At 40.4% G+C, this 27,924-nt stretch overlaps 3 protein-coding genes across 3 annotated transcripts; 2 read left to right on the plus strand and 1 right to left on the minus strand.

The window, feature by feature from the left end:
• Positions 1-216: 216 nt before the first annotated feature.
• LOC146634069 (uncharacterized) lies at positions 217-5,675 on the minus strand. Its single transcript, XM_085352752.1, has 6 exons — positions 5,634-5,675; positions 4,506-4,689; positions 4,005-4,108; positions 1,175-3,907; positions 411-619; positions 217-310 (listed from the first exon to the last, which is right to left on the minus strand). Exons 2-6 carry the CDS (start codon positions 4,687-4,689, stop codon positions 217-219), a joined length of 3,324 nt encoding a protein of 1,107 aa, XP_085208878.1. The 5' UTR covers positions 5,634-5,675.
• A 1,131-nt stretch (positions 5,676-6,806) lies between these two features.
• Positions 6,807-12,187, plus strand: phb1 (prohibitin 1). The gene is made up of 7 exons (XM_085352753.1): positions 6,807-6,863; positions 7,411-7,504; positions 8,176-8,337; positions 10,510-10,652; positions 10,740-10,856; positions 10,951-11,046; positions 11,136-12,187. The coding sequence occupies exons 2-7, from the start codon at positions 7,420-7,422 to the stop codon at positions 11,346-11,348; spliced, it is 816 nt and encodes a 271-aa protein (XP_085208879.1). The 5' UTR covers positions 6,807-6,863; positions 7,411-7,419; the 3' UTR covers positions 11,349-12,187.
• A 613-nt stretch (positions 12,188-12,800) lies between these two features.
• On the plus strand, positions 12,801-27,510 carry znf652 (zinc finger protein 652). The gene is made up of 6 exons (XM_085352754.1): positions 12,801-13,072; positions 17,130-18,615; positions 21,590-21,737; positions 22,037-22,152; positions 24,657-24,801; positions 26,689-27,510. The coding sequence occupies exons 2-6, from the start codon at positions 17,608-17,610 to the stop codon at positions 27,306-27,308; spliced, it is 2,037 nt and encodes a 678-aa protein (XP_085208880.1). The 5' UTR covers positions 12,801-13,072; positions 17,130-17,607; the 3' UTR covers positions 27,309-27,510.
• The last annotated feature ends 414 nt before the right edge of the window (positions 27,511-27,924 follow it).

Below are 27,924 nucleotides of genomic sequence, written 5' to 3' on the forward strand. Positions count from 1 at the left end.
TGGTAAAGGACGTTACAAAATTAAAATTCAGTCTTCAATGACTCCATTATTTAAAAGAGACTACAATTAAAGGATGGTCAGATATCAACATCTCACTATAACAAAGTGTGATTGTCAACTAATCAAAACCGCAAAACAGTGCTGTAAACACAAAGATCGCCAATATACTGCTATTTTTATATATAAAACAAGGAAGAAATACATTTTTTACATGTTTTAATCATGGGGCTTTTCTGTTGATTCCTCAATTCCAAGGGAGGTCAAGACCTCAGACAAGCGCGTCAAGTAAGTGGAATCTGGGTACCCATTCCTGAGAGAGACAAAGAGAACATTGTTCAGGTCAGGTCCATGGACTGACTATGACCTTTAATTCTGCAGCTCTCTCAGACATCCTCGCTGGCCTCACTCACCCTGATTTGCCTCCCTGTAAGCTGGTCTTGTGTGGGATGCCGTCCCAGGTCACCCTTGCATCTGTCCCTTTGCCTGTCACTGTGAAGGTGAGTCCCTGCCTGAAGGCTTTCTCCAGCCTGGGCAGCAGCTTCTTTGTCGGCTGACAGTCTGGAAAGTAGGCTTCAAATAGCCCTCCCTTAAATGGTTTTCCAGGAGATGGATGCCCATCCTGATAAAACGCAACACAAAGAGGGCAGTCATGAACAAGGTCTCGGTATTGCAGTGTATAAGCTGAAAGGCAGCCTATAGCTGCATGCTATTTTGCAGGAGAAGGTCAGAATTGTAACTGCAGCCTATTTTATTTTAACAACAAAATAATGAATACTGGCTGATATCTGCAGATCTCAGCCGATCAAGAAACACACATATATGAACTCATAGCAACAATGTGAATCAGAATATGCCTCTGAAGTTTAGCTAATTCTTTCTTGACACCCTGTAGGAGTCAACTAAAACACAGGTAAAAGACAAACTAATGCTTAAAATTAGAGAAATCATAACTCAGAGCTTTAATATGTCTGCACACACCTGATGTGTAACAAGGGCTCTGTACAGAATTGAACTATTTATAACGGATTTAAGAAAAGGTCCTAACTGAGCAGCCTTTCTTATTCTGTCTCATTTGTAGTCTCTGAAATGAAAGCTTAGAAGGTGCGCCAGTGTAATTTCTCATTCAGATAAAGCACAACAAAATATCAGCGAGAAATGTTTTTAAGCCACTCACCGCTTGGATACCATCAGGAATGCTGTAAGTGATCTTGATAGTACAGAACTTGTTGTAACCTGGCAAAGTGATGTTTAGTTTAGATTTTACAATTTTGCCCAGGATGCCCCGAGGTTTCTGCTCCGTCTCATGACAAACTCTGCAGCGGACATGTACCGTGTCCAAGCACTTTGAGCAAAAAGTAGTTCCACATTTTGTTCTCTGCACAGATATCCCAGTTTCTCCACAAACACAGATGTTCCCCAGCCTCTCCTGGCCTGGTTTGGCTTCCCCTGGGGTGTTCTGGATCTCTGCTTCTTCTTGACCTACACTGCCTATCTGCGTAGCAGGTAAGGTGGTCCCTTTCTCAGTGCGGGTTAATGTTGATCCGACACCATTCAGACCCCTCACACTATCATTTCCTGGTGTAGACTGACTGACAAATGACTTAGCCTTCTGTCCATCCATCTCCATTGGATCTATAGGCTTGACTTTCTCCTTAATGACATGATCTTGCCTTGCCAGACCAATAGATCCACTCACAATCTCCCTCCCACCAAAGTCACTTCTGTAGGTTGTCCTCCATTCCCGACTCCTACTTGTACCATCAGCATTGCCTGGTTGGCTCTCTCTAATCACCTGAGAGTTACTGTTAAAGTGCAAGCTAGTGCTTTTATCTTCATTCATTTGAAAAGAAGTTGGGGAATATTGGTATTTGTCAGGTATTTGAGCCGAGTCTCCAGAAAATACTTCCCGCAGGGTAGCACCTACCTGGGAACACAACTGCCGTGGACCAAGAAGATATAAGCTCTTGGCTAATATCTCGATAGTAACCTTCTTAAAGCGGCTCCGCACTTCAGAACAACAAGCTTGTAAGGTTTCATCTGCTTTGTCAGTGATACCCAGTTCAGACAAGGACACCTCCTGCACAGAGAAGTCTGAACTAACTGAGTCAACCAGCTTCTGCAAACCTAGATGACATGAAGTCACTTTGGATGAGTTTGCTCCTCTTATGGTAACAGTCAGCTCATGACTACCTAAGCTGCTCTCTTTTAACTGGACATCAGAAGCTAGATCTTCCACTCGGTAGCTGTATGATTCTTTTATATGTTTCCACATTATCCTGGATACTGTAAGATCTGCAGTATAGACTTCCTGCTTGTCCCTTCCTGTTTGGGTACTGAAGCTAGAAGACCTGCCCCTGGCTCTGACTGTGGACTTGCTGCTATCTTCTTGACTCTTCTGACTCATAACTTGAGCCTTCTGCTGAGGCGTTCCTGAGAAACTACTGGCTCGCTTCAAGGTGGATCTGGATCCAGCAGACTGAGGTGCAGGACTTCCTGACAAACTGGACTGTGTACCACTAAAAGGGGATGATGAATTCTTAGGTCGAGCATCTGTTAAATCTGGATTCAAAGAGGTTCTATTTTGAAGCGAGGAAGATGCCAAACTAGATCCAGTCTTGAACAAAATGTCTCCTCCTGTGTTTTGGGGTACTGCTCTGGAAACTGCCTCACCAGAAGTCCCTGCTGTTTCTGAGAGTACATCATACCCTAACATTGGCCCTTGGCGTGTTTGTCTGCTGGGAGATGAGTTTGTTCGTAAAGTGAAGTCAGCTGGTCGACTGCTTAACGCAGCTAGCCCAGAATCCTTAAACCGGGCAGCTAATTTATACCTTCTGGCTCCTTCAGCTCTTCGTTCATCTTCCTCTGACTTCAGCATCTCATCTAGCTTATCATCCCCCGATGCTACAGTGGAGGGTGTGGGGAGAGTGAATCTCTCCTCATCAGTCTGAGGGTATAAACTTGAACCATATGAGGGAAATCTCAGGAGACTAGCTACATCTTCCTTTTTATCTCGCTGGTTAACATTGTCCAGGAGAAGAAACTGCTTGGCCTCTGACACATCACTACTGCTTCCAATAATATAAATATTTTTTTCATCTTCATTCAGAATAAGTTTGGGAAGTCTGACACTTAAGTTCTCAATTGCCCTTTGCAGGCCTCCACTGGGGTGCAGGATAGCTTTGGGCAGCTGGGATCGACGGATTTTGGCCTCAATGTCCTCATGAAGCTGACTTATAGCCTTTCTGGCTATCTTCAAGCGCTCCTCCTCTAGACCATCCTCCCCAACTGCTGCTGTAACATGCAGAAACAGAGTGGTCAAACCCTGACTTGTTACATCCACCACTTCAACCCCATACTGCTTCAGGATATGCTGGTATTCCTTCCGGCAGTGTTTCTGTAGGTACTGAAACATGTCTCCATCCATAATTAGTGAGAAATCATCCGCAGAGGTTGTAGAATGCTGCAAAGCAGCTCCATCTGCCTGACCAGTGTCCTCCCAGGTATAACCACCAGGTGTCAGGTCTCTTTCTGAACTTAAACTGTAGTTGTCAGTTGGCCTGTCAATGTGATTTTTTTCTTTGTTGTCTCTTTGCTTGTTGGCTTTTCTGCTCTGATCTTCTGACTCCTGTGTATAATGCTTCTGTGCTTTTTGAACAGACCGGAAACCACTGGAAGTAGGCTGACTCAAGTCTTTTGAGTTTTCTGCTGAGTTTGAGCCTCCAGGATGACCCAGTAGTTGTGCCAAAGCTGCCTGCACTGTGGAGTAAGAGCCAAATATTGTAGAGCATTTCTCAGTAGCAGTATAGTTGATCTGGACATCGTGGTGGCTCTGAAGAAGGCTTGTCAATGCCATGATTCCCCCTGGAAGCTTGCTGTAGTCAATTGTTGCTGATAAGCTTAAGACGACCTATGATGATGAGAAAAAGAAAAGAGAAAAACAAATTAATTACTAATAATTTTACACTGTATCTGTTGAAATTGTGCAGAGCAGCAGCTAAATCTACCTGATCTGGAGCGAAATCTTCACAATGCTCAGTTACCGTGAGCTTATACTTCTTCCCATCCACATCCAGAACGTGTAGCCTGTGGTGAATAACTCTCTGTGCCACTGTGCGAGAGGGGTCATCAGAGAGAAATCAATCACAGTCTGTGAAGCATCCTGACTAAGTGTTTCTACAACTGGCCACTCCATTGACTTCAATGCCAACATTCCAGTTTAGTGTAAATCACTGGTGGCAGCAGACAGTGTAGTACAGTGTATTACTTTTGTAAATTAATGCCATCTTTGGTTGGTTTACAGTTGTTTAGTGTTAATACAGTCAGTATAATATGTAACTAATCCGCCCTATTTTCCTTCGGGATTAATAAAGTATTCTGATTCTGATTAATGAACAGTATTTTTGCAATGAAAGACCGCTGACACAGAACATTTAGTTATTCAGACAGTAATCACTCTGATCTACACAGCAGATGAGGAGACGTGAACATACACTGAACCTACTGACCTCCGCTGTCCTCGAAGGTGATGAGAGCAGCCAGAGGCGTTGCCTTGAGGAAGGTGACAGAGTCTACTTCCCCTCCTCCATTTCTTTTTCTAAGGAAGTAAATCAATAGCTTGTCTTTCAGTGTGTTATCCTCGATGTCTGTGGGCAGTCCACACACCTTCACAGTCCTGCCTGGTTCTGCCATCTGCTGGAAGAAACACAATCACTGTTGCTGTGAGAAGGAAAACTCTCGAAGCTGAATGCAAGGCTAAACACTAAAATGTTTTCATTTTGCATTAATGGTGAACATGAAAATCAAAATGATGATGGCTAAAATTTAGAACATGACATCTCTCAGTGAAAGACCCCACAACTGTGAATAGGAATTGAAACATATTTGATAGTCCAACTCCCTCTGTTGGGGGTTACCAGGAAAGTACATCAACACAGAAAACTATCCTCAGTTTCCATCAACAGAGAATATTTTTCATTAAATTGTAGGGAAAAAATGTCTAGACACTTTGCAGCTGGTTATTTGAAGCAACAGCAGGCTAACACCAAAAAAATATATCATTGTAATGTCAAAACTACTGAGATATCCAGACTGCTATGTGGAAACGAAAGACTAGAAAACGCGTAGACTTCGTGTATTGCGTACATGTTTGTCCAATATCAACAGGAGTGTAAATTTCGTGTGTAAAATTGTACCAGTGAGGTTAACGCCCCTTACTCCCCTTCTTCCTGCTTCCCACGACTAGTCTGTAACTAACTGACAAATAATAAGCTGCTCTAAAATGCCTTTTTAAACCAGATGTTGCTTGTAATACACGGCAGATGTTACTGGATTCAAAGTTGCCAACACCTGTGCTAATTGTAAAATAAATCTGATCAAATTAATAAAAAAATTAATTCAACTTGCGAAAAAGAAGCGCTTTTGTGTGCTCGTGTCTACACGATGTGAAAACACATCTGCGAGCGTTAAGAAAAGCCACACTGCAGCCAGACGACTGTCAAGGAAGTAGAGAAAATCAAAAACATCTCGACTGCCAATCTTCTTAGCGCATATCGACAGATCTTCTATTTGCGCCCGAGGCAGTTACGGTGTGTCGCATTCTTTGGATATCTTTCAGATTTGCAATCATCACTGACCTTAAAACGCTTCCACGACCGTTTCTTGCTTTCTTTCAAAGATCGTCACTCTTTACGAGCAATGGAAGAAAAGTGAAACTACCGGTTGTGCGATTTTTCTTCCCCGCGCTAGGGGGCGACAAAGTGTCATGTGAGTCGGTGCGTGCAGAAGTTTGCGGGTCTATTATCTGTATCATACAAATTCCCAAACTGTTCCTTTATACGTGGTTATTATTATGATTAATATTAGTAGTAGTAGTAGTATTTGTTTGTTTGTTTATTTGTTTCTTCTTTCATCTGCCTTTTTTAGGGGTGGCTACGGTGGTTCATCTGCCATCTCAATCTGTCAGCACGATTTTTTGGGCTTAATTTGTGAAAATAAATAAATTAATTAATATATAAAAATACAGGAAAGGTTCTGGTAGCCCACTGTCCAGATTTTCAAGTAATTATAAAACTGAAAGTTCTTGTTAATTCATAGAAAAAGTAGTTTTTTTTATTTTGCTGTTGACTCATTGTAAAAAAAACTGAAACAAGAACTGTCATTTCTTTGCAAATCTAATACTTAATTACATTAATGTAGTATGAACATGACATGGTCTTTATCAGTAGAAAGAACTGTAAGATTTGTGAAAATGCAGGTAAAAGTCCAAAATTTATGTCCTCCTTCAAGTTTGCCAAATCAGTCTAAGGGGGCAGATTGGAGTAAGGCCCCCGGGCCTTACATTTGACACATTTGACGCTCTGGAGCATACCTCTTACCTCTCTTTTCCAGTTACACCCTACTCTTATACTAGTATTCCTACTACTACTACTACTACTACTACTACTACTAATAATAATAATAATAATAATAATAATAATAATAGTCTGACCTCCCTGACATCCTCTAGTTACAACAAGAGCCAAAACGTTATTGTCTAAGGAATGTAAAATACAGTCTTGAGTCTGAGTCTTAGTAACCAGTATACTGATGCTATGTAGCAATATGTGTTCTGTTTTCTACATTTTAATCAGTATAAGCCAAGAGCGGACGATAATAATGTATTTTAATTATATTTAGGCGAGCCGCAGTCAGTAGGTGGCAGTAATTAGTTTGAATACTGACTAAGTCATAGAAGAAGAAGACTGTTTTGTTACGTCCAATCAGATGCTTTGTTGCTTCATCCAGTGCGCAGGCGCTGTGTAGCAGATATTTCATGTGCTGTACGTCGTGTCCGGTGGAGGTCACAGACATCCGAGCAAAGTGAGGTAAGTTATGACATACGTTATGTGTGTGACAGTAAAATTACTTAACTTTTTATCGAAATGTCATTGTATTAGCCATTGTAAGTGAAACGGAGAGACGTTTTATGTGCTATTTACAAGACAGGTAGTGTTACAAGATTAAACGAACACGAGCGACCACTTTGCATCAGCGTGGGATAACATGCGTGCAGTCACCCGGCGTGCAACTTGGATTTACCTGTCGCACGCTTTTTAATCGTTTTACGTATCTTATTGTCTTATCTGTAGTATTGCATCGGCCTTAAATCTAAGCTGCGGTGCTCTGTTTAGTTATATGTGCTTGCAAGATGTCTCAGTTCAGTTAGTAGATAAGCTAATGCTAGCTAGTTAGCCAAATTAGCTAACAACCACAGCCTTGGTGTCAGTCCAGCTCAAGGCCAAAGCCAACTGTTATTTGAAAGAGGGGATTTAGCCTGGATTTCCAAGGTCCGTCACAGGATTATGGTGCATTGCGTAGGTGGAGAGGTGGAGATGTGTAGAAAAACATTCAAAGTGTTTTCATTGTCACCAGGTTGCTGTCATGGCCAAGTTATTTGAGTCCATTGGGAAGTTGGGGCTTGCCCTCGCCATCGGTGGAGGTGTCGTGAACTCAGCCCTTTTCAACGGTGAGTCCTAGAAAGATCCATGGTCTAATGGAATTTTACATGTATAGGAAAACATGCTCAGTCATCAAGCATAAAAATGATTAATTTGGTAAAAATATATATTTTGTATAAACCACATTTCCGAAAGAATTCAAGAGGTTTGGGAAGGCAGCAAAAGCTAATGAATAGCTAGCTACCTGATAGTGTTGCATGCAGATGAGAAAAGCAGTTGTTTTAGTTTTACGAACATGTGTTATTCTGAAGTGAGATTTTGGTATTACACTTAGGGTTACACTTAACCTCTTTTGCTAATTTAGGATGCCTTTGGTCTACTCTGTGTAGCACCTATATTAGTTGCCTTTGTTTGGTTAAGCTGATGAATTCATCAGCATTCCAGATCATAAACGAGAAAAACTGACCTTGAATTTATTCCTATTTATTCTATTTATCCCTTTTGTATACTCTTTATTTATATATGTCTCTGTATTTATATATGTGTATATATGGTATTCTGCTCACGTTCTGTAACTTCTGTTGGTGCTGTGCTATTTGGAAACTGAATTTCCCAGAGGAATCCACCCGAGGGATTAATAAAGTTCTATCTTATCTCTTAATAAAAATAAAATTAAAAAATAAATTTTTCATGTTAAACTATTTTTTCTATATGTGATTCTCTGTCCTCCTCGTTGCAGTTGATGCAGGTCACCGGGCTGTGATCTTTGACAGGTTTCGAGGTGTTCAAGATGTTGTTGTTGGTGAGGGAACCCACTTCCTCATCCCCTGGGTTCAGAAACCTGTCATCTTTGATTGCCGCTCCCGTCCACGCAATGTGCCTGTTATCACAGGCAGCAAAGGTATGCAAGCACTCCAAGGAACTTTAGTTTCTGCAAATTAAGTGTTTGTCAAACTAAGAAGGCTTAGCTTTGTGGTGTGGTGAAGACTTGAATTAGCCACTCTTAAATGTTTAGTTTTTCTAACATTAAAAGACATGTAGAGGGTATGTCAGATGTTTTTGAACACTTAAATTTTCCAGTTGTTACTGAAATTTATATAACTCGGTGTATGCTGAAATAAAGTGTACAACAGTAACAAAAACATTTAGAATTAAAAAATAATAATAAATTAAAAAATCATGGAGTGCCATATTCTAAATTTGAGACACTCTTCAGATGAATCTTGCCATTCCTTCTACAGTGGCAGTGTAGCCAGATTTTTCCCTAGAACTGCGTGCTTTGCTCTTACAAGTTGTTTTGATTTCAACCCAGAATGCTGTGAAGTGGAATTAATGGGTTAGCAAGTTCTGTCTGATGGCTCAATTTTTAACTGGCTAGAATGCCATGGCAACTCTGCACTGAGATCTAAAATGTTCTAAAAGACATTATCATCAGTTTGTTCTAGCTGAAGTTATATTTTGTAAGAGCATTAAAGAGTCTTAACTGAGCAAATATGTTCATACACAAACCTCTTGAGCTGTGTCTTAGTAATATGAACAAAGAAAACCCATTGTTACAGTTGTGTGTGTTGTGTTGCATTCTAATGTAAATGCAGTAAAAAAAAAAAAAAAAAAAAAAAAAAAGAAGAAAGAAAGAACCACCACCAACAGAAAGAAAGAAAAAAAAAATTCATATGGTAAAATAAGAATAGCCGTGGGGGCTTTCCATTAAGAATTCAAAAGTCTCTAAAGGGCATTACAAAGTGATGAATACTTTGACCACCTGTCAGTATTGTTTGCATTCTCACAAACCATGGTTATTTAAGTTTTGAGATCATGATGGTTTTGAGATCTATTATTCGACGTCACACTTGGGGTTGACCTACTTTTTAAATCTATCATCAGTTGTTTGTTGCACACTTGTTTGGTTAAGTTGGTGACTGTGTTTTCACAAGGTATGTGCTTATAGGGCTTTATAAATGTTTTTTTTTATACTTTGTCCTGATTTATGGCAAAGTCTCTTTCGTTTGATTTGGTCAAGAACTTAAGTGTTTTCTACTTGGCCTTGATTTGCTTAAATGGCCTAAATGGACTTTCTGAATGTACAGAATTAAATGGCAATGTTAAGTTTATTTATTTATTTGGTGAATTCATGACTACAATCATTCTAGTTCTTAGCTGTAGCATTAAAAAGCATTTATAGCTTAATGTCACATACGCCTCTTGACCACTGTTCCCTCTAAGCTGAGCCCGTGAGCAATCGTGCACTGCTGACACAGTCTACGCGCACAGAAAATCAGCGAAATAAAATAAATACATATATTTACTTTCATTCCAATTCAGGCTGGATTTTTTTTTTTTTTTTTTTGTGCACAGCGCAGATTTTCTGTGTGGGGAGACCATGTTAGCAGTGCGCGATTGCTCACGTACTCAGCTTAGAGCGAACATTGCTCTTGACTAAACTAGGTACATTTTGTACAGAAGAAAAGTGAAATGATGCACTCCCCCCTTCTAGTGTTGCGCACACACACAGCCTGATGAAGAAAGTCTGCCATGATATAAGTTCACAGCCGCTGCATTATTGGTTTTTCCTGGAATTGTAGGTTTTGTTGAACTAGCTAATACAAAGAAAACATTCAATTGTGTTGAATGTCCTTTGTAGTTTTGGCCTCAGTGCATCCCAAAACAGCTGAGGGAATTTAAATCTGGAGACTAAACTTCCTGCCATGTTCTACCTTTTATTTATTTGATTCAGTTGCCCCCCCCCCCCCCCCCCCCCCCCACACACACACACTATTCTGATAGCTATATTATTGCCCTTATAATGTGTCAGAGGTTACTGTAACATGATTCATTGAAATGCTGCTTTTGTGTTATTTAAACTGTCACAGGTTTGATTTAAAAATGTGGAAAAATAGGAATGTTTGAACCCACAACTCTCATTTGATTTGATAACTGTGTAAACATTCCCAAAGGAGGAACTTGTTTGTTTGTATTTTACACAGAAAATTTTAGTCCATGAACACAAACACTTGTTTTAATGTGTAGGCCAATGTATACAGTGTGATTAAGGTCTGAACCATTCACCCTACAGATCTGCAGAACGTTAACATCACGTTGCGTATCCTCTTCCGGCCGGTGACAAACCAGCTGCCACGCATCTTTACCAGTATTGGTGAGGATTATGATGAGAGGGTGCTGCCATCTATCACCACAGAGGTCTTAAAGGCTGTAGTGGTGAGTAACAATCCATTAAAGGCCAAACAAATTGGCTGAATGTATAATGAACAGAGTGAAAAAGCGCTTAATGTTTCTCTCTCTCAGGCTAGGTTTGATGCTAGTGAGCTCATCACTCAGAGAGAGCTTGTGTCCAGGCAGGTCAGTGAGGACCTCACAGAAAGAGCCTCCACCTTCGGCCTAATCTTGGATGATGTTTCACTGGTATGAAGTTGATGGAAAATTATGCAGCATTGTTCTATACTATCCTTGGGTTGTGTGTTTAACTGCAGTAACCTGCTGTATTGTGTTCTTTCAGACACACTTGACCTTTGGCAAGGAATTCACAGAGGCTGTTGAGATGAAACAGGTGGCCCAGCAAGAGGCAGAGAGAGCCCGTTTCGTTGTAGAAAAGGTACTTCTAACATTGCATGTAATCCCTGTACTATGAGCGCATTCTAAAACTGTGCATACAGCTTTATCGTTTTCATTTTATCATTTTAGGCAGAGCAACAGAAGCAGGCAGCCATCATTTCAGCAGAGGGAGATTCTCAGGCTGCTTTACTCATTGCCAACTCTCTGATGGAGGCTGGTGATGGTCTGGTAGAGCTCCGTAAGCTGGAAGCCGCTGAAGACATCGCCTTTCAGCTGTCACGCTCCCGCAATGTCACTTACCTGCCCTCCGGACAGGGCACATTGCTTCAGTTGCCCCAGTGATAATGTCACACCCATGTCTACCACCTCCCCTCACTGTCTCCAGCCATTACATAGGCCATGGACGTGGTGGTTGGAGGATTCAATAAAGGATTCTCCCAACATCACACACATTCCTCCCACTATTTCTCTAACCAAATCAGGACTGGGCTCCGCTGATGGCAGTATGGTGGGAGACAAAGTGAGAGACCTATGATGGTTAAATTTATGAAGTCCTTTTATGTAAGGAAGTGAAGGGGTTTATTACTCTGTGATAACCTAAAATATATAAATAGTACTCTGTTTTGAGAATTGTCAGTGCAGTAAATTCTGTCAAGATTCAAGTTATGTCAAAGTGAAAGCACTTAATGAGTGGAAAGCAACAGTCACTTGTACATCAAAGAAAACATGTGATTTCTTTAAACAATAAATGTGAATGGTAAATGCCATTCTGTTGTGCTTGGAAATTTCATCAAATTGTGTTTCTGTTTTGAAATCTAAATGAATTGTCAATCTTTCTGATGACTGCAAGGTATGTGTCTTGACATTGTTTATTCATTTGGCTTCAGTCATTCAGGCTTACTAGAGAATTTTATTTTAATTTTTTTAAATGTCTGCCGCCTTCTTTCAGATACCTTTGTCACACTGATGTTACTCCGAATCAATTGGAATATGCTTAGCAAGTGGTACAGGATGGTACTTGATTCTTTTCTTTGCTATCTTCAGTTTGTATGGAAAAAAAATCTAAGCCCCGTGTTGCAGAAAAGAATGAGTTATTAAATCGCCTTTCTGCCACTCAATTGTCAGTCTTTTTGGCCAAGGCACAGAGATGTTTTACACAGGCATAACTGTCACTGGGGTGGGGGGTGGCATTTATTTTGTCTTGCTTTAAGAAAATAAAAGGTACACCATTTAAAAAAAAAACTATATACTAAAAAAAGTGTTTCAAACTGGAAGGAATAGTATTTTTTTTAATTAAAGGGAAGATTTATTTTGTATTGACAAAAGTAAACTATGAAGATAATTTGATTCTTTAGAATGAGACATAGTTTCGACACTTTTTTTTTTTCTCCTGTGTTCTTTATATACATCCATGCATTTTTTTAAAAATGTTTTAATATCGCAGAAATATGCAGTTCAGTCATTTTCCCGAGAGTCTTCATGGAAATAAACTGGAGGACTTGAGTCAATTAAAACAACTGTTACCAAAAAAAACCCCGAATTAAAATAGAAAAGATATTAAAGTTTAAGAGTCTGTGATAAAAACTGATTGCATTTATTGTAGTTTTAGAATTTTTCCTCTGGGAGGATTAAACGGCCATCGGGGTCTTCTCATTATGATTTCATCAATCAAGGATTTAAGCTCAGCACGTGCGCGCGCGCCGTGCCCTGTCTGCTTTGGAGGGGAGACGAAAAGAATCCAGACCAGACAAGCTGCCGCGCGCCCATCCAGACAGCGGCCTGGATGCCTGGGATGAGCGCGGGACGACGGTAGTACACGCGAGAGCTTGGCCGGGCCACGTAGCGGGGTTGAGGACACCGGTGCGCAGATATCTCCGCAGTCTATAGCGGACATAAACAAATAAGCGCCCACATTTTGCACACAAAGACCAGTGGCAGTGGCCCGTCTAAATGCATATCCGTGAATGAAAAGAGAGCGAGAGAGAGGGAGGGAGAAATGCGTGTGCAACCCTGAATCTGTGCAACTCTGATTGCACGAACGCAAGAAGAAGGTCGCCCTGACGGAGGTAAGCCAGCAAACCGACAACAAAATATCGCTGTTTTAGTTGATTTTAAGCACTTACATGTGTGACACGCATGACAGCTGTCGGAAACGGCAGCCGTGGTTCGCCGGTAGTGCGGGGCCGAAGCTACGGTGAGAGCAGTCTGCGAGCCCGGCTAGCGCTGACTTTATGACAGTGTCGAGTTGAGTGGGTTTACCAGTAGAGCAGTCTGGGTTTTGTTGAGAAAGCGGCATTTTTCATACTGCACCACAGCAAGAGAGAAACACTGATGACAAAGCATGACATCAGCTTTTCGTTTAGCTTCACGAGGGTCCAAAAACTGTCAGACTTTCCCTTCGGAGTGCAGCATCGAAATTAAATGTAACGTTAATGCTAAATATTGACGTTAACGCTAGCTTTGAGCTAACTAGCACCAACCTGGGCGGTTTATGATTTTTTTTTTTTTTTTAAAGTGAAACTACTCTTTTGTTGGAAGCTACTGCCTGTCTGCAAACACCAGCCTTTAGATTGTAGTGCTTGTGTATTAGTATGACTGTTATCCAAATGAAGTGACCTTAACTGCACTAAAACATCTAATGGCTGCACCTTGAGCTAATGTAGCCAAGTTAGCTTGTCATGTGTGTGCAGGTTAGTACCTATGGACTACTGCTAGCTAGCTAAGTAGCCTAAGTTGGCCTGGCCTGCACAACGTTACTGTTCGTTGTACAATGTTGCCTTTTTGTTTTAACCCTTTCTTTGCTTCGAACACACTGCAGCGTTAACAGCAAGTCTTGTAGCTGAATACGCTGCATCCAACCCGACGAAAACAAATTCATATGCGCATGTGATTTACTTCGTTTTGATGCATATGAAGCCCTTTTTTATTATAGTCACGTTTCGGTGTGTTTTCACAGTCTAAATCAGTGTCAAAGTAAGTGCTAAAGGCTACCATGTTTTCTTTCCTTATCCATAATAGAGATATCCCAGAAGTAAACAGCTCAGCAGTGTCTCCTAAAAAGCTGGTGTGGAAGAGATGGGAGCTGACATATTCCTTGACCACTTCGTGTAGTGCCTCAAATGATATGTGCTATATCAAAAACCCTAGGTACTGCTCTCTGACCTCGATTATGGGTTTGAGGGCCAAATACCTACCAAGGCATGGAGCACCACACAGTGAGCTGGTTAAGGTCTTATGAGTTTGGACAGAGTCAAGAATGTGAACCTTCACAAGGTCCTCCACAAGCTGCAAAAGGGAAAGCTCATTAAAGTCTAGACTCAAGAGGGTGCATGGATTTGAGTAGCACTGCTGCATAGTACGAAGCAAACGTGACACATTTTGACTTCAAAGGTCTCCTCTGCTTAACTGTCAAAGTTTAGCCAAGTACTTGTCAGCATGTGTACTATTTAATGCTGATGGGTTTTAAGTGTTGTATGCTGCCGTTGCAGTTACACTCCCATCCTGTGTCATACAAATATCTTAAGCCACAGTAGCATCTATCCGGTATGTGACTGGCTTTGTGGCTTACATATGAAATGAGTTCTGGCTTCTCTGAAACGTGATTGAGGACAGCTATGAATTGGCCATTGCTGAAAAAACTTTGATTTCTCTGCAACTTTTGCTGAGCATTAGTAATTCTCTGGCTGACAGGTCATTTCAGTAATCCAGACATTCATTGATGCTCTTTTTCTTTTTTTTGCATCAGGGTACAAAGTTCATCTTTGAAAGCTGTTAAAGCTTCAATAGGCAGTCGCAAAACGATCTACATTTCTAAAAGTTTGACCTCCCTATCCTACAAGGTGAATGTGTAAACTAATTACTCGTGATATTGAGAAGTCTGCGCTCTGCTTGATTCCCACATCAAAGGACTGCATTATTTCACAGAGAGTGAAACCCCAAAATGACTCATCGTTGATAATGATAAGCAATAGAAGGGTTATACTCAACAAGGTTGTATAACCACACTGTTTATGTGCTTTTTTATTTTTATTTTAAAAATGATTTTTTTAATCAGTTTTATATTGGTATAGTAATAAATTGGCTGTGTTGTTGTGCAAGCATGCCTTTTTTTCAAACGAGAATGTAAACCAGCATAATTGCATGTTTAGGCGTGGGGGTTCTCTTGCAGTTTATATTGCTCTGTCATCTAGACACAGGATAATCTATTAGGCTTTGTGTCTAGGACTACCATGTGAGTTAAGTTGCTCTGTCAGTGCCGAGCTTGCCCTCCCCTTGTGGTCTTAATGCTCTCAGAGCTCCTGTCCAATTCTCAGAAAGGATCAGAGTCAGCCTACACAGGAAGGCAGGTGTGCCTTATATGTGCATACCCAAAGTCTACATAAATGGCTTACTTTTTTGCATGCAAAATGAGGTAGAACCAACTGATTAATCTCTGGCTTAAAAAATTGCTTTAGTTCATCTTATCTCTGCCTTCACTGCAACATGCTTATCTACAGAGGATCAAATTCACCAGATATACGCACCAAGTCTTGAGGTGAAAAGACAATCTTTGGGAAAACGACCAGTGAATTAGAAAGAAAATGTTAAATAAGATGGCTTTAGCTCACATTAAGTTTGGATCACCAAAGTTTCATAGCCTATTTTTAATTAATCTGGTTTTATTCAAGATTATTTTCAGCAGGTGCAGCTTCTGTTGCCAGGTAGGATTAAATCAGTGGTAGTAAATGTAAGACACCACAAATTACACCAACAGTTTAACTGACAAATAATGATCTGGTTAAGCCTCAGAGAACTCATTATGATTAATATTTGATCACGGTAAAATAATTAGGCTTATGCCTTAATTACAAAGTGTGACCCATCGTTTCAGCTGCATTTCCCATTATTTGCACAGTAATGCTCCTTTTTCTGGCATTTACAGAAACTCTTTTCTAATGGTGACTTTAAATTAAACATCAGAACAAAGTAGAGTTCATGGGTGGAGTGGGGGTGTGTGTGAATGTGAAAGTACCTGTTAGCCTGTTTGTGATTTCTTTGTAGACGGTGGTGTGTCAGTTCTTGAAATTTAAGCATAAGATGTTTGTGAAGATTCTGAGGAGAGGATGTTTGCTGTCTCCTGGAAAGGAAATGTAATTTTTGTTTATTGCATGGGGGGAGGTTTTCTAGCGAGCAAACCGCCCTGGTGCACACTCAAAATGGTTTGTAGGGTGTAGGGTTGTTCGAGGTCAGCAACCTGTCATCCAGGGTCAGTTCCAGGATTACATTTACACCAAAGCCAACATCATACATAAGTAATACATTACTCTTTGATTCAATGTTTTTTGAGCTGTTACTTGCATGAGCACAGTGATAATACTGTTTGTTACAAGAAGTGCACTACTTCGGTTTCACTGAAAGGTTGACATACAGTTTCCTGTGGTTGTATTTGCAATACAAGCTCCTAAGCTGTGGTTACACTATACTCTCCAACAGTCAATGGGAGGTTTGTGCATGTGTGATGTTGAAGAAGATCTTGTGTTGTTTAATCAGTGTGCTTTAGAACTTGAATCTGGCTTTTGCTTTCTGAGAAGTATTTCTGTAAATGGTCTCTAACCACCACTGGAACACAGTTAGGACTGAGTGAGTACCAATTTATTTATTAAGTTTCAGATTGTTGGTAGTTTACAGTGATTGCATCTGTGTTTGTGCATAGACAACCGATGTTGTTTAACAAACAGGCTGTTTTCTGCTCTAGCATTGACATCGATCAGATCGTCTTTAAGAAGATATGTTACATATTTTCACTACTGAGAAGAAGTTGTGACTTGTTGCACTTTAGTTGATCTAAATATGTCCTTATTGCAAGCATGAATGTTGATGTGTCACTCTATAAAGCAAACTGTCTCTGCTTTATAATGAGGTGTTTCAGTTGTGGTTTAGAAATATTTAGACTGCTCATTTGTTGAAATTGAATTCACTCGCATTCATGTGTGAAAGCTGTGGTTTCCACTCCTACACACAACACTGAAACATTTGTGGCCAAGTGTGGCACTCACTGTTCAGAACTTGACAATATGGCTGTAGTTTCAGGTCACACGGAACACTCTCATCTATATTATTCTGTTTCTTTGTCTTATCTCATAGGTAATGCACAACAAATGGCTGTTCAAGCAAGACGCAGAGGTCCTTACAGCATTTCCATTTTTGGTATTCAGCTCATCTTTACCTGCTCTGCTGTTTGAAGACTGGCGCTCTGCAGGGCAGCAGCCTGCAGCTCAACAACTGGAGGGGATAATTTTAAATGTTGAGAATCAACGTTAAGACTTTGGTTTTGCTTTCTGATTCTTAAGCACATGGTACAAAAGTTGGAACTGATTGTATGTCTATACAGCTGCAGTTCTTTGCTTGGACAGCATGGATGCTCTCTTTGAATCCGGTTGACTGTCTCTCACCTCATCCCCTCCTTCCTGTCTTTTCAGTAGAAGGAGGGTGGGGGATTAGTGTGGTGTCCCCTGCCTCTCCTTGTAGGATAGGCTAGTCTACCTAGTTACCACCGCTGTTACTCTTTTCCGTTGCCCTGTGCTCCTACTAACTGTACCCCCTCCATACCTTCTCCCTCTTCATGAAATCCTGTCAAAGCCTCAAGGAAGAGGTTTCCATCCCTAGTCTTGGCGGGATGTCACAGGAGGAAGGACGCAGGGCACCGGTGTCCCAGTCCTACTTTCACTCTCCTAACCCAGACCTGGACTTGACAGGAAAGATTTATAAGAGGGAGGTTGGTGGCAAGCCTTATTCTGTGTTAGTGGACAATAAAATGGCAGCCAAGACATCCATGGGAGATCAGAACATTGGTCAACACCAACATCAGCAGTATTTCAGAGAAGGGGGGGCTGGGCAGGAGGTGGGGATACAGGGGTCCCAGACAGGCAATGATGGATCCTCTGATGATACTGAAGATGATGATGAAGATGAGGAGGAAGAAGAGGGTGAGGATGGTGAGGAGAGTTTCAAGCGTGAGCAAATCATTGTGGAGGTCAACCTGAACAACCAGACACTTCATGTATCCAAAGGGGACAATAAAACTGGAACCACAGTAGATGACTCTGAAAGAGCTGGAAGTGATGATGACGACGATGAAGAGGAGGAGGAAGAAGAGGAGGAGGAGGAAGATGAGAGCCCTGAGGAGGATGAGGAGGAAGATGAGGAGGAAGATGATGTTGAAAGTCAAAGAACGCGGTCAAAGAGAACCCGTCGAGGGTCTAGTAGTGCAGCTGCTTCCAGCCAGCCACGGAGGAAAAGTCTGCGAACAGCTCTGGGTGCTACCCCTGCTGGAATGACCACCAGAGGGCGACGGAAACGCACAGAGCCTCCAAAGAGCAAAGGCAGGTCAGCTAGGTCAGCTCCCTCCTCTTCTCCTACTGTACCATCAGGAGGGAAAGCAGAGGTGGAGGAGAAGGAGATGCTGGCATGTGAAAAATGTCCTCGAGTATTCAACACACGCTGGTACCTGGAGAAGCACATGAATGTTACACACAGACGAATGCAGATCTGTGACAAGTGCGGCAAGAAGTTTGTCTTGGAGAGTGAGCTAGCCTTGCACCAGCAGACTGATTGTGAGAAGAACATTCAGGTAATCCAAACCTTTATCTGATATTTGTGTAGTTACTCTTGTAAATGTTATTCTGGAGAAAGAGGTTTAATATATTCTTACGTATAAAGATGTTTAGATAAATTAGAACAAGACTTTCCTCTAAGCCATGAGACTTGTGCACCTGTACTACAGCCTTATCTGATGCTCCAACCCCAGGCTCCTCTTTGACACCTGCGGACACAAATTCTTATGTATTAGTAATTATAATATTGTATTTTTCTGCATATATTTAAGTATATTTCTGGCAGGTTTCAGTTTATTTCTAAATTACATTTGAACTGAAATCAGTCATATTTAACTGATTAGAATTTGTAGTCATGTATTTAAAAAAAAAAAAAAAATAGGGGAAAAAAAAAAATATATCCATCCATCCACCCATCCAATGTAACTGTAGTATTAAGTCAGGATGCAGTTTTCTGCCACTAAAGGTGGCTGCTTGTTCAAGAAAGGAAAAAAAAAAAAAGGCAAATGATATGTAGTTATGTTTTTTTACAGAATTAACTGTAAATCATTTAGTGGAAGTAATGACCAAAAAATGACTTGGCTTTAAAGTGAGTTATTGTGGTATGTGAAAGCAATCACTTTGTTTAAAACTTTTTAATGTGACCAAACTTGTTACCTGATGACTATGATACCCTCTTGGTTGATGTTGGCATTTATTTTGTTAGAAAATCTAAAGGCAACATTTGACACTTTAAAAAGTTCAATTTTCAAAGAGAAAACAGTGATTGCTAAAAGTTTCAGTAACTTGCTAGCAGCAGCAGATTCGGAGCTCTCTCAGCTCATTTATGTGGCAGTTTGAATGTAGCGGCAGCTGAGAACTGAAAGTGGGTTTTCAGCTGTTAGCTCACAGGAGAAGAGTGTGGCTTTTTAATAACTAAGGTGGCCAACAGTCATTTCACGGGGGATGCAGCTTTCAAGGTGCTTCATGCTAGTGATTTTATGCAGCCATTATACAACATTCATCACTCACTAATTAAAACAGATATCAGTTATGAAATATGCAGAAAGGTCAGTAAAAAGCACATATAACAAGAAATTTAATTTAGCTGAATTAGATATTCCTGAATTCCAGAAGTGTTCGACTTGTCACATTAGCCATGATATTAACCTTGAAATTCTGCAGTATTTCTGTAGCTTTCTTTCTTCTTTTGATATTCATTAAGTTTTGAAAAACGTCTAAAGTTGTCATGGACTGCTATATTAAAAATTCTACCTAGACAATGGTAATTAGAAGTTATTACCATGAAAGTAAAAGCACACAAAAAATGCCATAACATTTTATCTCCTGAAACATAACTTAAGCTGCGGTGTGCTTTGAATGTTTTGAGGGCCATATTGTTTTCAGCCACCACAACAATACAGCTGTAGGAGTTTGTGTTGAATTTACTTCATAAGCTATTGATAACAACATCGTCATGGTTTGTGGTAAAATAGCACAGAAGATTTCTGTCAAATATGCAATCTAAAAATACTAATTGTATTTTGTTTGAAAAGTCATGTGTGCATTACTGGTAATGCTTAAGCAATATTTTAGATACAGGACATCTGAAACTGACGTTATTTAGATCAGCCATCTATTATCAAAAATATTTCAGTGAAAGAAGGTGCATTGTGGTTTTACTTCTCTAAAATTGAAAAAGGCGACTCAGCATCTGAATCCCCAAGGGTTATACAGCTGTTTTTAGCAGCTTTATTTAGCCCTTGGTTTGTTCTGCTTGATTTGCATCTGCAGTTTAAAGAAAATGTTATTTGAGCAGCTTCCTCTGAGCCACCCGAAACAGTTTGAAACAATTACAGGGTATAAAGAAACCTGTTCTCACGTCATGGAGATATAATATGTGTAATTGTGCAACTGTTTCTTTTTTTCTGTTTCTTTTTTGTTTGTTTTCCCCCCTTATTTTTTGTCCTTGAAGCAACTCTCAAATGAGTAATTTCTGTGCATGTGTACTAACAATCTAATTTAAAAGGCTCTGAATTATGAAGTTCAGTTTTTCCACTTTCATGTTTTCTGTCAGCTTTTCTGATAACCAGAGAGAACAGTAGTTATATTACAATATAAAACAAAGGGAAATTAGGAATCTTTTAAACATGTCTATACAACCATTTGTACTATGGCAAAATGTGGATCTTTTTTGAGTAGGCTGACGTTAAAACACGAACATCTGTATATAAACACACTTGTGATGCTACCAGCAGTACCGGTGGCAGCTGTGAAAGAGCTCCAGGGTGAGATGTAAGAGTATGTGCACACAACTGGTTCCACAGTGTTTCATTTTATTATTTGATTGATTTTTGTTAACATGGAAAAAAGGAACGCGTTGTTGGAAATGATTCACATGATATCTTGGCAATCACATGCTAAAAGGCAGCTGGAAGAAACTGTATTTTTTTTAATTTTTATTTTATTTTATTTTTGGCCACTTTGTTTGTGTGGATACTTTTTCACAGTTCATCTGGTTGTTATCTTGTCACGCTGCAAGATATTTTATTTTAGGGAGACAACAGCCTAATCATAAAACTCATGCTAGACAGAAATTACTGCAACGCCCAGTTTGATGTTTGGTCATGGCCAAACATCAATGTATAGTACTTGTCTGCAACTGTCCAAGTACCACTGATTTATACTTCGAAATTAAAATGGTCTTTTGATCGGGTTGCATTATGTTCGATATGATTTAAGAAGGAAGTATTACTATTGAAGTTTTTTGTTGTTGTTGTTGTTTTTTAAATCAAGAGTAATGATTTAGTTATGATGATTTGGCCGCTTCCGTTTTTACTTTGATGGTAGGATTTAGAGGGATTTCAGCAAGATAAACCCTTGCTGACTTTTTTTGCCCAGCAGAGGGCGCTGGAGTATAATAAAAGAATTCTGGCTGATCAAAACAAAATGCTTAAAATTAATATTTTTTTTGTCTTCTCTTTATACATTTTTGTTGTTATTGTTCTTCAGTGTGTTTCCTGCAGCAAGTCTTTTAAGAAGCTCTGGTCATTGCATGAGCACATCAAAATTGTGCATGGCTATGCAGAAAAGAAGTTCTCATGTGAAATCTGTGAGAAAAAATTCTACACTATGGCTCACGTCCGAAAGCACATGGTTGGTAAGTTGCGGCTGCTGTCTGTTACTGTGATATCTAGAAGTGTGAGACACCACATGGCTTTCAATTAAATAATATTCACCTGTACAAGATCCATTTTTTTTCTTATAGATACTCAGCATAGTGTCTTTAGTGACAACATGCTGCCTTTTCTTTTTAAATATTGTGAAATGTAAATTCTTTTGTATGATCATGTCTCATCATAGCATTTATTCAAGCAATACCAATTTAGTTAAAACTTTAATTTGATTAGTTTGTTATGATTTAGCCATGTCACTTGCATTTTTTTCTCTTAAATCCAGCTCATACGAAGGACATGCCATTCACCTGTGAAACGTGTGGGAAGTCATTTAAGCGCAGTATGTCTTTGAAAGTTCACTCACTCCAGCACTCTGGAGAGAAGCCCTTTCGTTGTGAGGTAAGATGTCTAACAATAGACTTCAAACAGTGACCGAATCAGTATTTCCCCTACATAAACCATCCAAGTATATTTGGGTGTTATTATTTTTTGTTTGTTTGAGAGAACAATGCATCCACAGTCAGTTTACTTGTGGACAATCCTTTGACCTATATATATAAACTTCAGGGTCTGGGCTTTTCCATCTCCTGTTTTCCTCCAGTCTCCTGTTGTGGACTAGAGCTTATGGCTGTTGTCCTCCCACTCTGGAGATCCTGTGAGCTGAAGGGCTGTTGCAACCAGAACCTGTTTAGGGTGGAGAACAGATTCATGTGCCACTATAGCAAACTCATGGAGGCCTCAGAGGAGTATGGCTGCAGATGGTAGACCAGCAGTTCATCTGCATAATAAGAGACTTAGATGCAGCATTTCTAAGTTATTTATTTGTAGCACATAAAACTTAAAGGGTATTATTTGCTCATTGACTTATTTATTCACTTAATCCAGTGCTTTTGTGTCCCAGTCCCCACCACAACTAAAGTTTAAAACTGTGGTAAAACTTAAGAGGAAATAGATTATTGCTAATCCATGTATCTAGAGGATTTATGTACCTTAGGCACAGATTTCGTTGGTTGGCCTTCTTTGAGTTCCTACTTGTTATGGGGAAAAAAAAAAAATTTTAAATCACATCGGGGCGATCATGGCTCAAGAGTTGGGAATTCGCCTTGTAATCGGAAGGTTGCCGGTTCGAGCCCCGGCTCCTCGGTCGTTGTGTCCTTGGGCAAGACACTTCACCCGTTGCCTACTGGTGGCGTCAGAGGGCCCGGTGGCGCCAGTGTCCGGCAGCCTCGCCTCTGTCAGTGCGCCCCAGGGTGGCTGTGGCTACAATGTAGCTTGCCATCACCAGTGTGTGAATGTGTGTGTGACTGGGTGGATGACAGGTTGTGTAAAGCGCTTTGGGGTCATTAGGGACTAGAAAAGCGCTATACAAATACAGGCCATTTTATTTTTACAATTTCACAGGGTTTTGTTGCAGTTGAAATATTTGCGTTAAAGATCATTTACATAACATGGAGGGCATATAATAGTGGTGGTTTAATTTACATACTGTCTTCAAATACCCTTGAACAAATAAAATTATATAAGGATGAAAGTGCAGTGGCTTTAGAAATTTTTATATAAGCAAACATTTAAATTTCACCACCCCCCTTCTTATTTATTTTTGGTGTGAATTTTACTGTGGATTTTATTTATTTTAATTCAATTATATGTTTTAAACTAGTTTGATCACTTGAATGGAGTGACAGAATTTTTTTTTTGTGTGCTGTAAAAGCAGACTTACACCAGTAAGTTTCAGCTAGGAGACATCTGTGTCCTGTGGTTTGTGAATAACCTAAAATAGTCAGTGTCTTCCAGATGTTGACTGTGCACTGTGTGTTTTGCATTCAGTGGACAATGTTCTACAGAGGAGCTGAAGCCAGACCATGTCAAATATTAGAAAACCACACAGGAACACAGTTCACCTATTAACTGAAGCGTTAAATAGCTGAAGGAATAAATGTTCAATGTATGCATGTGACGTCTGTGAGAGAAGCGTTTTGTTATGTTGTGTGACGTGATCGTTGCTTTGTTTTGTTTTCCCTGTTCAGCTGGGTTGGGTACAGTTGAAACAGTGTTTTACTTCAGCCAAAGACCTTTACATTCCCCAACTGTTTAAATGGGGGTCAAACCAGAACTATGTATGGAGGTGGAGTTACTCTAATCAGATGTTTGAGGTCGTCATCAAATATTCAACTTTATCCTTAATAAGTATATAGGCTGTTTATAGAAGCAGCTTTTCTTTTTCTTTCTTTTCTTCCCTTACTGACATTTATTTGGTCAGGTGGTGCCACATTAAGATTATGAATACTTCACTTCAAGAAAACCCTGACCAGGAAAGAAAACAGATTGCAAATACAGTGTTGCTCCATGCACCAAAATAACCTGAGCAGTGGTGCTGGATTGTGGAACTAACTGCGTTTCTTAAGCGTGATGCGTCATAAAGCAGTCCCTACACAGCAGTGTACACATAACTCTAAATAATGCCACACAACAGTTATATTTAACAACAACAACAGTTATGAAAATGTTAAATAATAACATTGACATTTTCACAAAATTATCATTTGGGACAAAACAAGGAAGCAGCCAAAAGCAATAAGTGATTTATTGTCAGAGCTGAAGCAGCTTTTGTCACATCAAAAGCTGTTTTATGATTGAACAATGTTACAGTTCTGTCTTAAACCCTTACTGATTTACTTGGGTTACGGTTGTCAAAATAAACATTTCACTTCTAAACTATTTTCACATTAGAAAATGCAGAAAGAGTAGCGCATGATAAATGTTTTATCTAAATCAGATTGTCAATTACTGTGTGTCAGCAAGTGTGCTTTTTTTTTTGTGTGTGTGTGTGTGCATGCTGTTGTACTGACTGTGTGTGTGTGTGTGGACATGTTATCTGAACGCATCTGTTGTTTCTGCTGTAGAACTGTGATGAACGGTTCCAATACAAGTACCAGCTGCGCTCCCACATGAGCATTCACATCGGACACAAGCAGTTCATGTGCCAGTGGTGTGGCAAAGACTTCAACATGAAACAGTACTTTGATGAGCACATGAAGACACACACAGGTGAGAAACAAGTGTGGGTCTTTTAAGTTCCATAAGTGTTCTGGGAAAATCACACATGCCAATCAGGCCAGTGTCCTTTGGGATAATCCATATGGCTGAAACCTATGGACTTTCTGCAAAAATATGAGTGTCAGTATTAACCTGCTTTTTAAATGCAGGAAACCAATTCTAGTTTCAGAGCCCTTTTTAAGTGGTGAGGCATTTCTATGAAATCAGGAAGCTTTATAGAAAACTCATCACTTTGTTTGTAGAAACTGAACGAGGCTGCACTCAAATATAGTACCCTAGTTGTAGTTTCTCCACAGCAGGAGATTCCAGTTTCAAATAATGTAATGTCTCCACTGTGGATTCTTCAGTAAATAATGTCACTAACTGGTTACACACAACCCTCAAGTCTGATATATGTAAACAGTATTTTTTTTTTGGCATTGATCATAATCTATATAAAAATAAAACTCCCTTTTTTTTCTTTTTTTTTTAAATTTACATTTCTTTTTCTGCAGTCAACTAAAACAAAGAAATGACTACTCAGCAGATACTTGCTACTTTAGTCGACAAATGTCTTGCCCTTTTGTTTTCCATGTTTGCATAGTTTCCTCCCAGCTTCTATTTAAATGCAGTCGTGCAGAAGCAAATTACAAAGACCAAGTTGGCCCAGCTGTTGAGGGGAAAATTACATTTCATACAGACCAGTTGTTTCCCAAATCTTTTTTGTCCTTTGCTTGACGGTTACAGCACTTTGTACTCTTATTGAAATATAACAAAAGTCTCAAATGACTATAGATTTATTTTACTTTATAAATCTAAAGTTTATCAAGCATTTACCATCCTTCATTGGCCTGCTTTACCAGCCACCCAGTCACCATACTCATCCTAAAAAAAGAATCAGATGGGGAGTTGCCAACAGGAACATTATAGTGGTAAGAGCAGGAGACTTTGCCCAGAATTTTTAATGAGAGGGATGTTCACATCAAAGAGGAGCCTTGCATATACTGTGGCTTATAATGACTACCCAAACACATGCTGTATTACACCCCTTTGATTTTCTGTCTCTGCTGCATTGCTATTTCTAAGACCACTGCTAAGCAGTGATGCTTGTATGTCCTTCACTGTTTTTCACCAGCCGTGCCTGTCGTGGGTGGACACACTGCACTCCATAGGCTCTCACAGTTCTATTTGTGATGTGTAATTATGCTACCCTCTCCTCTCCCTGCTGCTACCAACCAATTTAACCTCATCCAGGAGGAGACACACCCAGTCATGCTCTGTAATAGGAAGCATACACTTTCAACACCCAAAGTTTGGTTCACTGCATACAGATTTTTTTTTCCATGTGAATTCTCATGAGTGAATGTAAGGTAACAGTTACAGAAGACTAGCACATTAACTGTCACCTTTTGATATTCATTTAGTGTGGAGGAGCTTCACACATAACATGCAAGAATAAGGCATTTAGAGAGCCCTTCAGCAGCCTGTTAATAGATGGCTGTGTGGGTGGTAGCAGGCACATTCAGTGGCTCCATGGAGGGAGGTTAATGAGAGCGACAATCCAACGGAGCTGCTGTTGTTCACTTTCACATCTCCTCTGCTCAAAGTGTGAATTGTAATAGCTTCCTGCGGAGTGGGTGGGTTGACAGCAAAAACTTATTTACATATTTAAAAGAGAACTGTTGCTCTCTGCAGAGGGAAATGGTTAAAGGGGAGGGGGGAGGACAGTTAACTTTGTTGAATATTTAACACTTTCTAACCCTCACTTTTGACACCGAATGATTTTATTGTAATGCATTTTTTCCCCCTGTGCTCCATTCTTCTTGTTAATTGCTAAAAACTGTTCTTTTTTTTTTTTTTTCTCATTCAGTGTTGTTGTTTTTTTATGAATCTATGCAGGGGAGAAGCCTTTCATTTGTGAGATCTGTGGGAAGAGCTTCACCAGCCGACCCAACATGAAACGCCACCGCCGCACCCACACAGGCGAGAAGCCCTATCCCTGCGAGGTGTGCGGCCAACGCTTCCGCTTCTCCAACATGCTCAAAGCACACAAAGAGAAGTGTTTCCGGGTCACCAGCCCCGTTGTTCTGCAGACTAGCGGCCCACCTGTGCCTGTCCGGATCTTTTCCAACACCTTCTCATCTTCCTCAACCTCTGGCCCTGGGCCCTCAACTGCCACCCTGGCCACCACCTCAGCAACCATGGGCCTCAACCCAACAGGAGGGTCTATTCCTCCTCAAGGCACTGTGGGGCACACATTTTCCCATGTGCCACTCCACTCAGCGCCCTCTCACCATCATCCCCACCCCTCATCAACCCAGCAGCACCTCTCAAGCACACCCCAACATGCCCAACCTCACCCCCACCACCACCTAGCAGTGCCCCCTGTCTCCCACCTCCCCCCACCTCCAGCTCTTTTTAAGAGTGAGCCCCTAAACCACTGTGGGCACGAAGACAGCAGCTACCTGCACCACATGGCCCCTCCCGATAAGGGCCCCGGAGCCCCGCAGCACCACTGAACTGTGCTGCTGGTCTGTAGGCCAGCACCAAACCGCGCCTTGTTCCACGTCTTCTCATAGTCCTGCCTCAGTTTTTTAGTTTCAAGGCCCCCAAAGCCATGTCTACAGAGAAGGCGTAGCGTGACCAGCACCATTACTCAGTATGTGTCTACACAGGAGACTTCAGGCACTGAAATCAAATGTGTGTTTTATAAGTGCTCAGAGTCCAATAAACAGCACTGTAATTACGTGCTTTTGTTTAAAACATTTGTGTATATAGTGCAAGTAAAACACAATGCATTACACAGTTGTGCTAACTGTTATGAGTACTTATCTTTTTCCTATTAGAAAAGGATGAGATGGATCGTGAAAAATGTGGTTGAAGCTCTTTCTGTGTGGACATAAAGCAAAGGTGCTCCTGTCGAACAGATTCATGTAACTCAAACTAAACTTTACACACCCGTGTGTTCTGAAGATACAGACTTATGTACCCTCAGTGTACACATCATGTAACACCTCTACTTTAATATCCTGCTCAACTGACAAATATTTTCTTCAACAATTTCTTCTACAGAAAACAATTTTAGTGCAAGTTCTCAGTCTGTACATTATTTTCATCAAAAGCTGCTGATGGAAG

Source organism: Diplotaxodon limnothrissa, linkage group LG4, assembly GCF_057381915.1.
Source record: "Diplotaxodon limnothrissa isolate DT_005_m linkage group LG4, D_limnothrissa_male_GT1.1, whole genome shotgun sequence".
NCBI lineage: Eukaryota > Metazoa > Chordata > Actinopteri > Cichliformes > Cichlidae > Diplotaxodon > Diplotaxodon limnothrissa.

Bases quoted from the DNA above. Each gene is read 5' to 3' on its own strand.
- LOC146634069 (XM_085352752.1), bottom strand. From the start codon at position 4,689: ATGGCAGAACCAGGCAGGACTGTGAAGGTGTGTGGACTGCCCACAGAC. The intron at 4,109-4,505 runs GTCAGTAGGTTC...CCTCTCGCACAG, and splicing joins CACCTTCGAGGACAGCGGAG to TGGCACAGAGAGTTATTCAC. The intron at 620-1,174 runs GTGAGTGGCTTA...GCGTTTTATCAG, and splicing joins TTCCTGATGGTATCCAAGCG to GATGGGCATCCATCTCCTGG.
- phb1 (XM_085352753.1), top strand. From the start codon at position 7,420: ATGGCCAAGTTATTTGAGTCCATTGGGAAGTTGGGGCTTGCCCTCGCC. The intron at 10,857-10,950 runs GTATGAAGTTGA...GTGTTCTTTCAG, and splicing joins TCTTGGATGATGTTTCACTG to ACACACTTGACCTTTGGCAA. The intron at 11,047-11,135 runs GTACTTCTAACA...TTATCATTTTAG, and splicing joins CCCGTTTCGTTGTAGAAAAG to GCAGAGCAACAGAAGCAGGC.
- znf652 (XM_085352754.1), top strand. From the start codon at position 17,608: ATGAAATCCTGTCAAAGCCTCAAGGAAGAGGTTTCCATCCCTAGTCTT. The intron at 18,616-21,589 runs GTAATCCAAACC...ATTGTTCTTCAG, and splicing joins ATTGTGAGAAGAACATTCAG to TGTGTTTCCTGCAGCAAGTC. The intron at 24,802-26,688 runs GTGAGAAACAAG...GAATCTATGCAG, and splicing joins GCACATGAAGACACACACAG to GGGAGAAGCCTTTCATTTGT.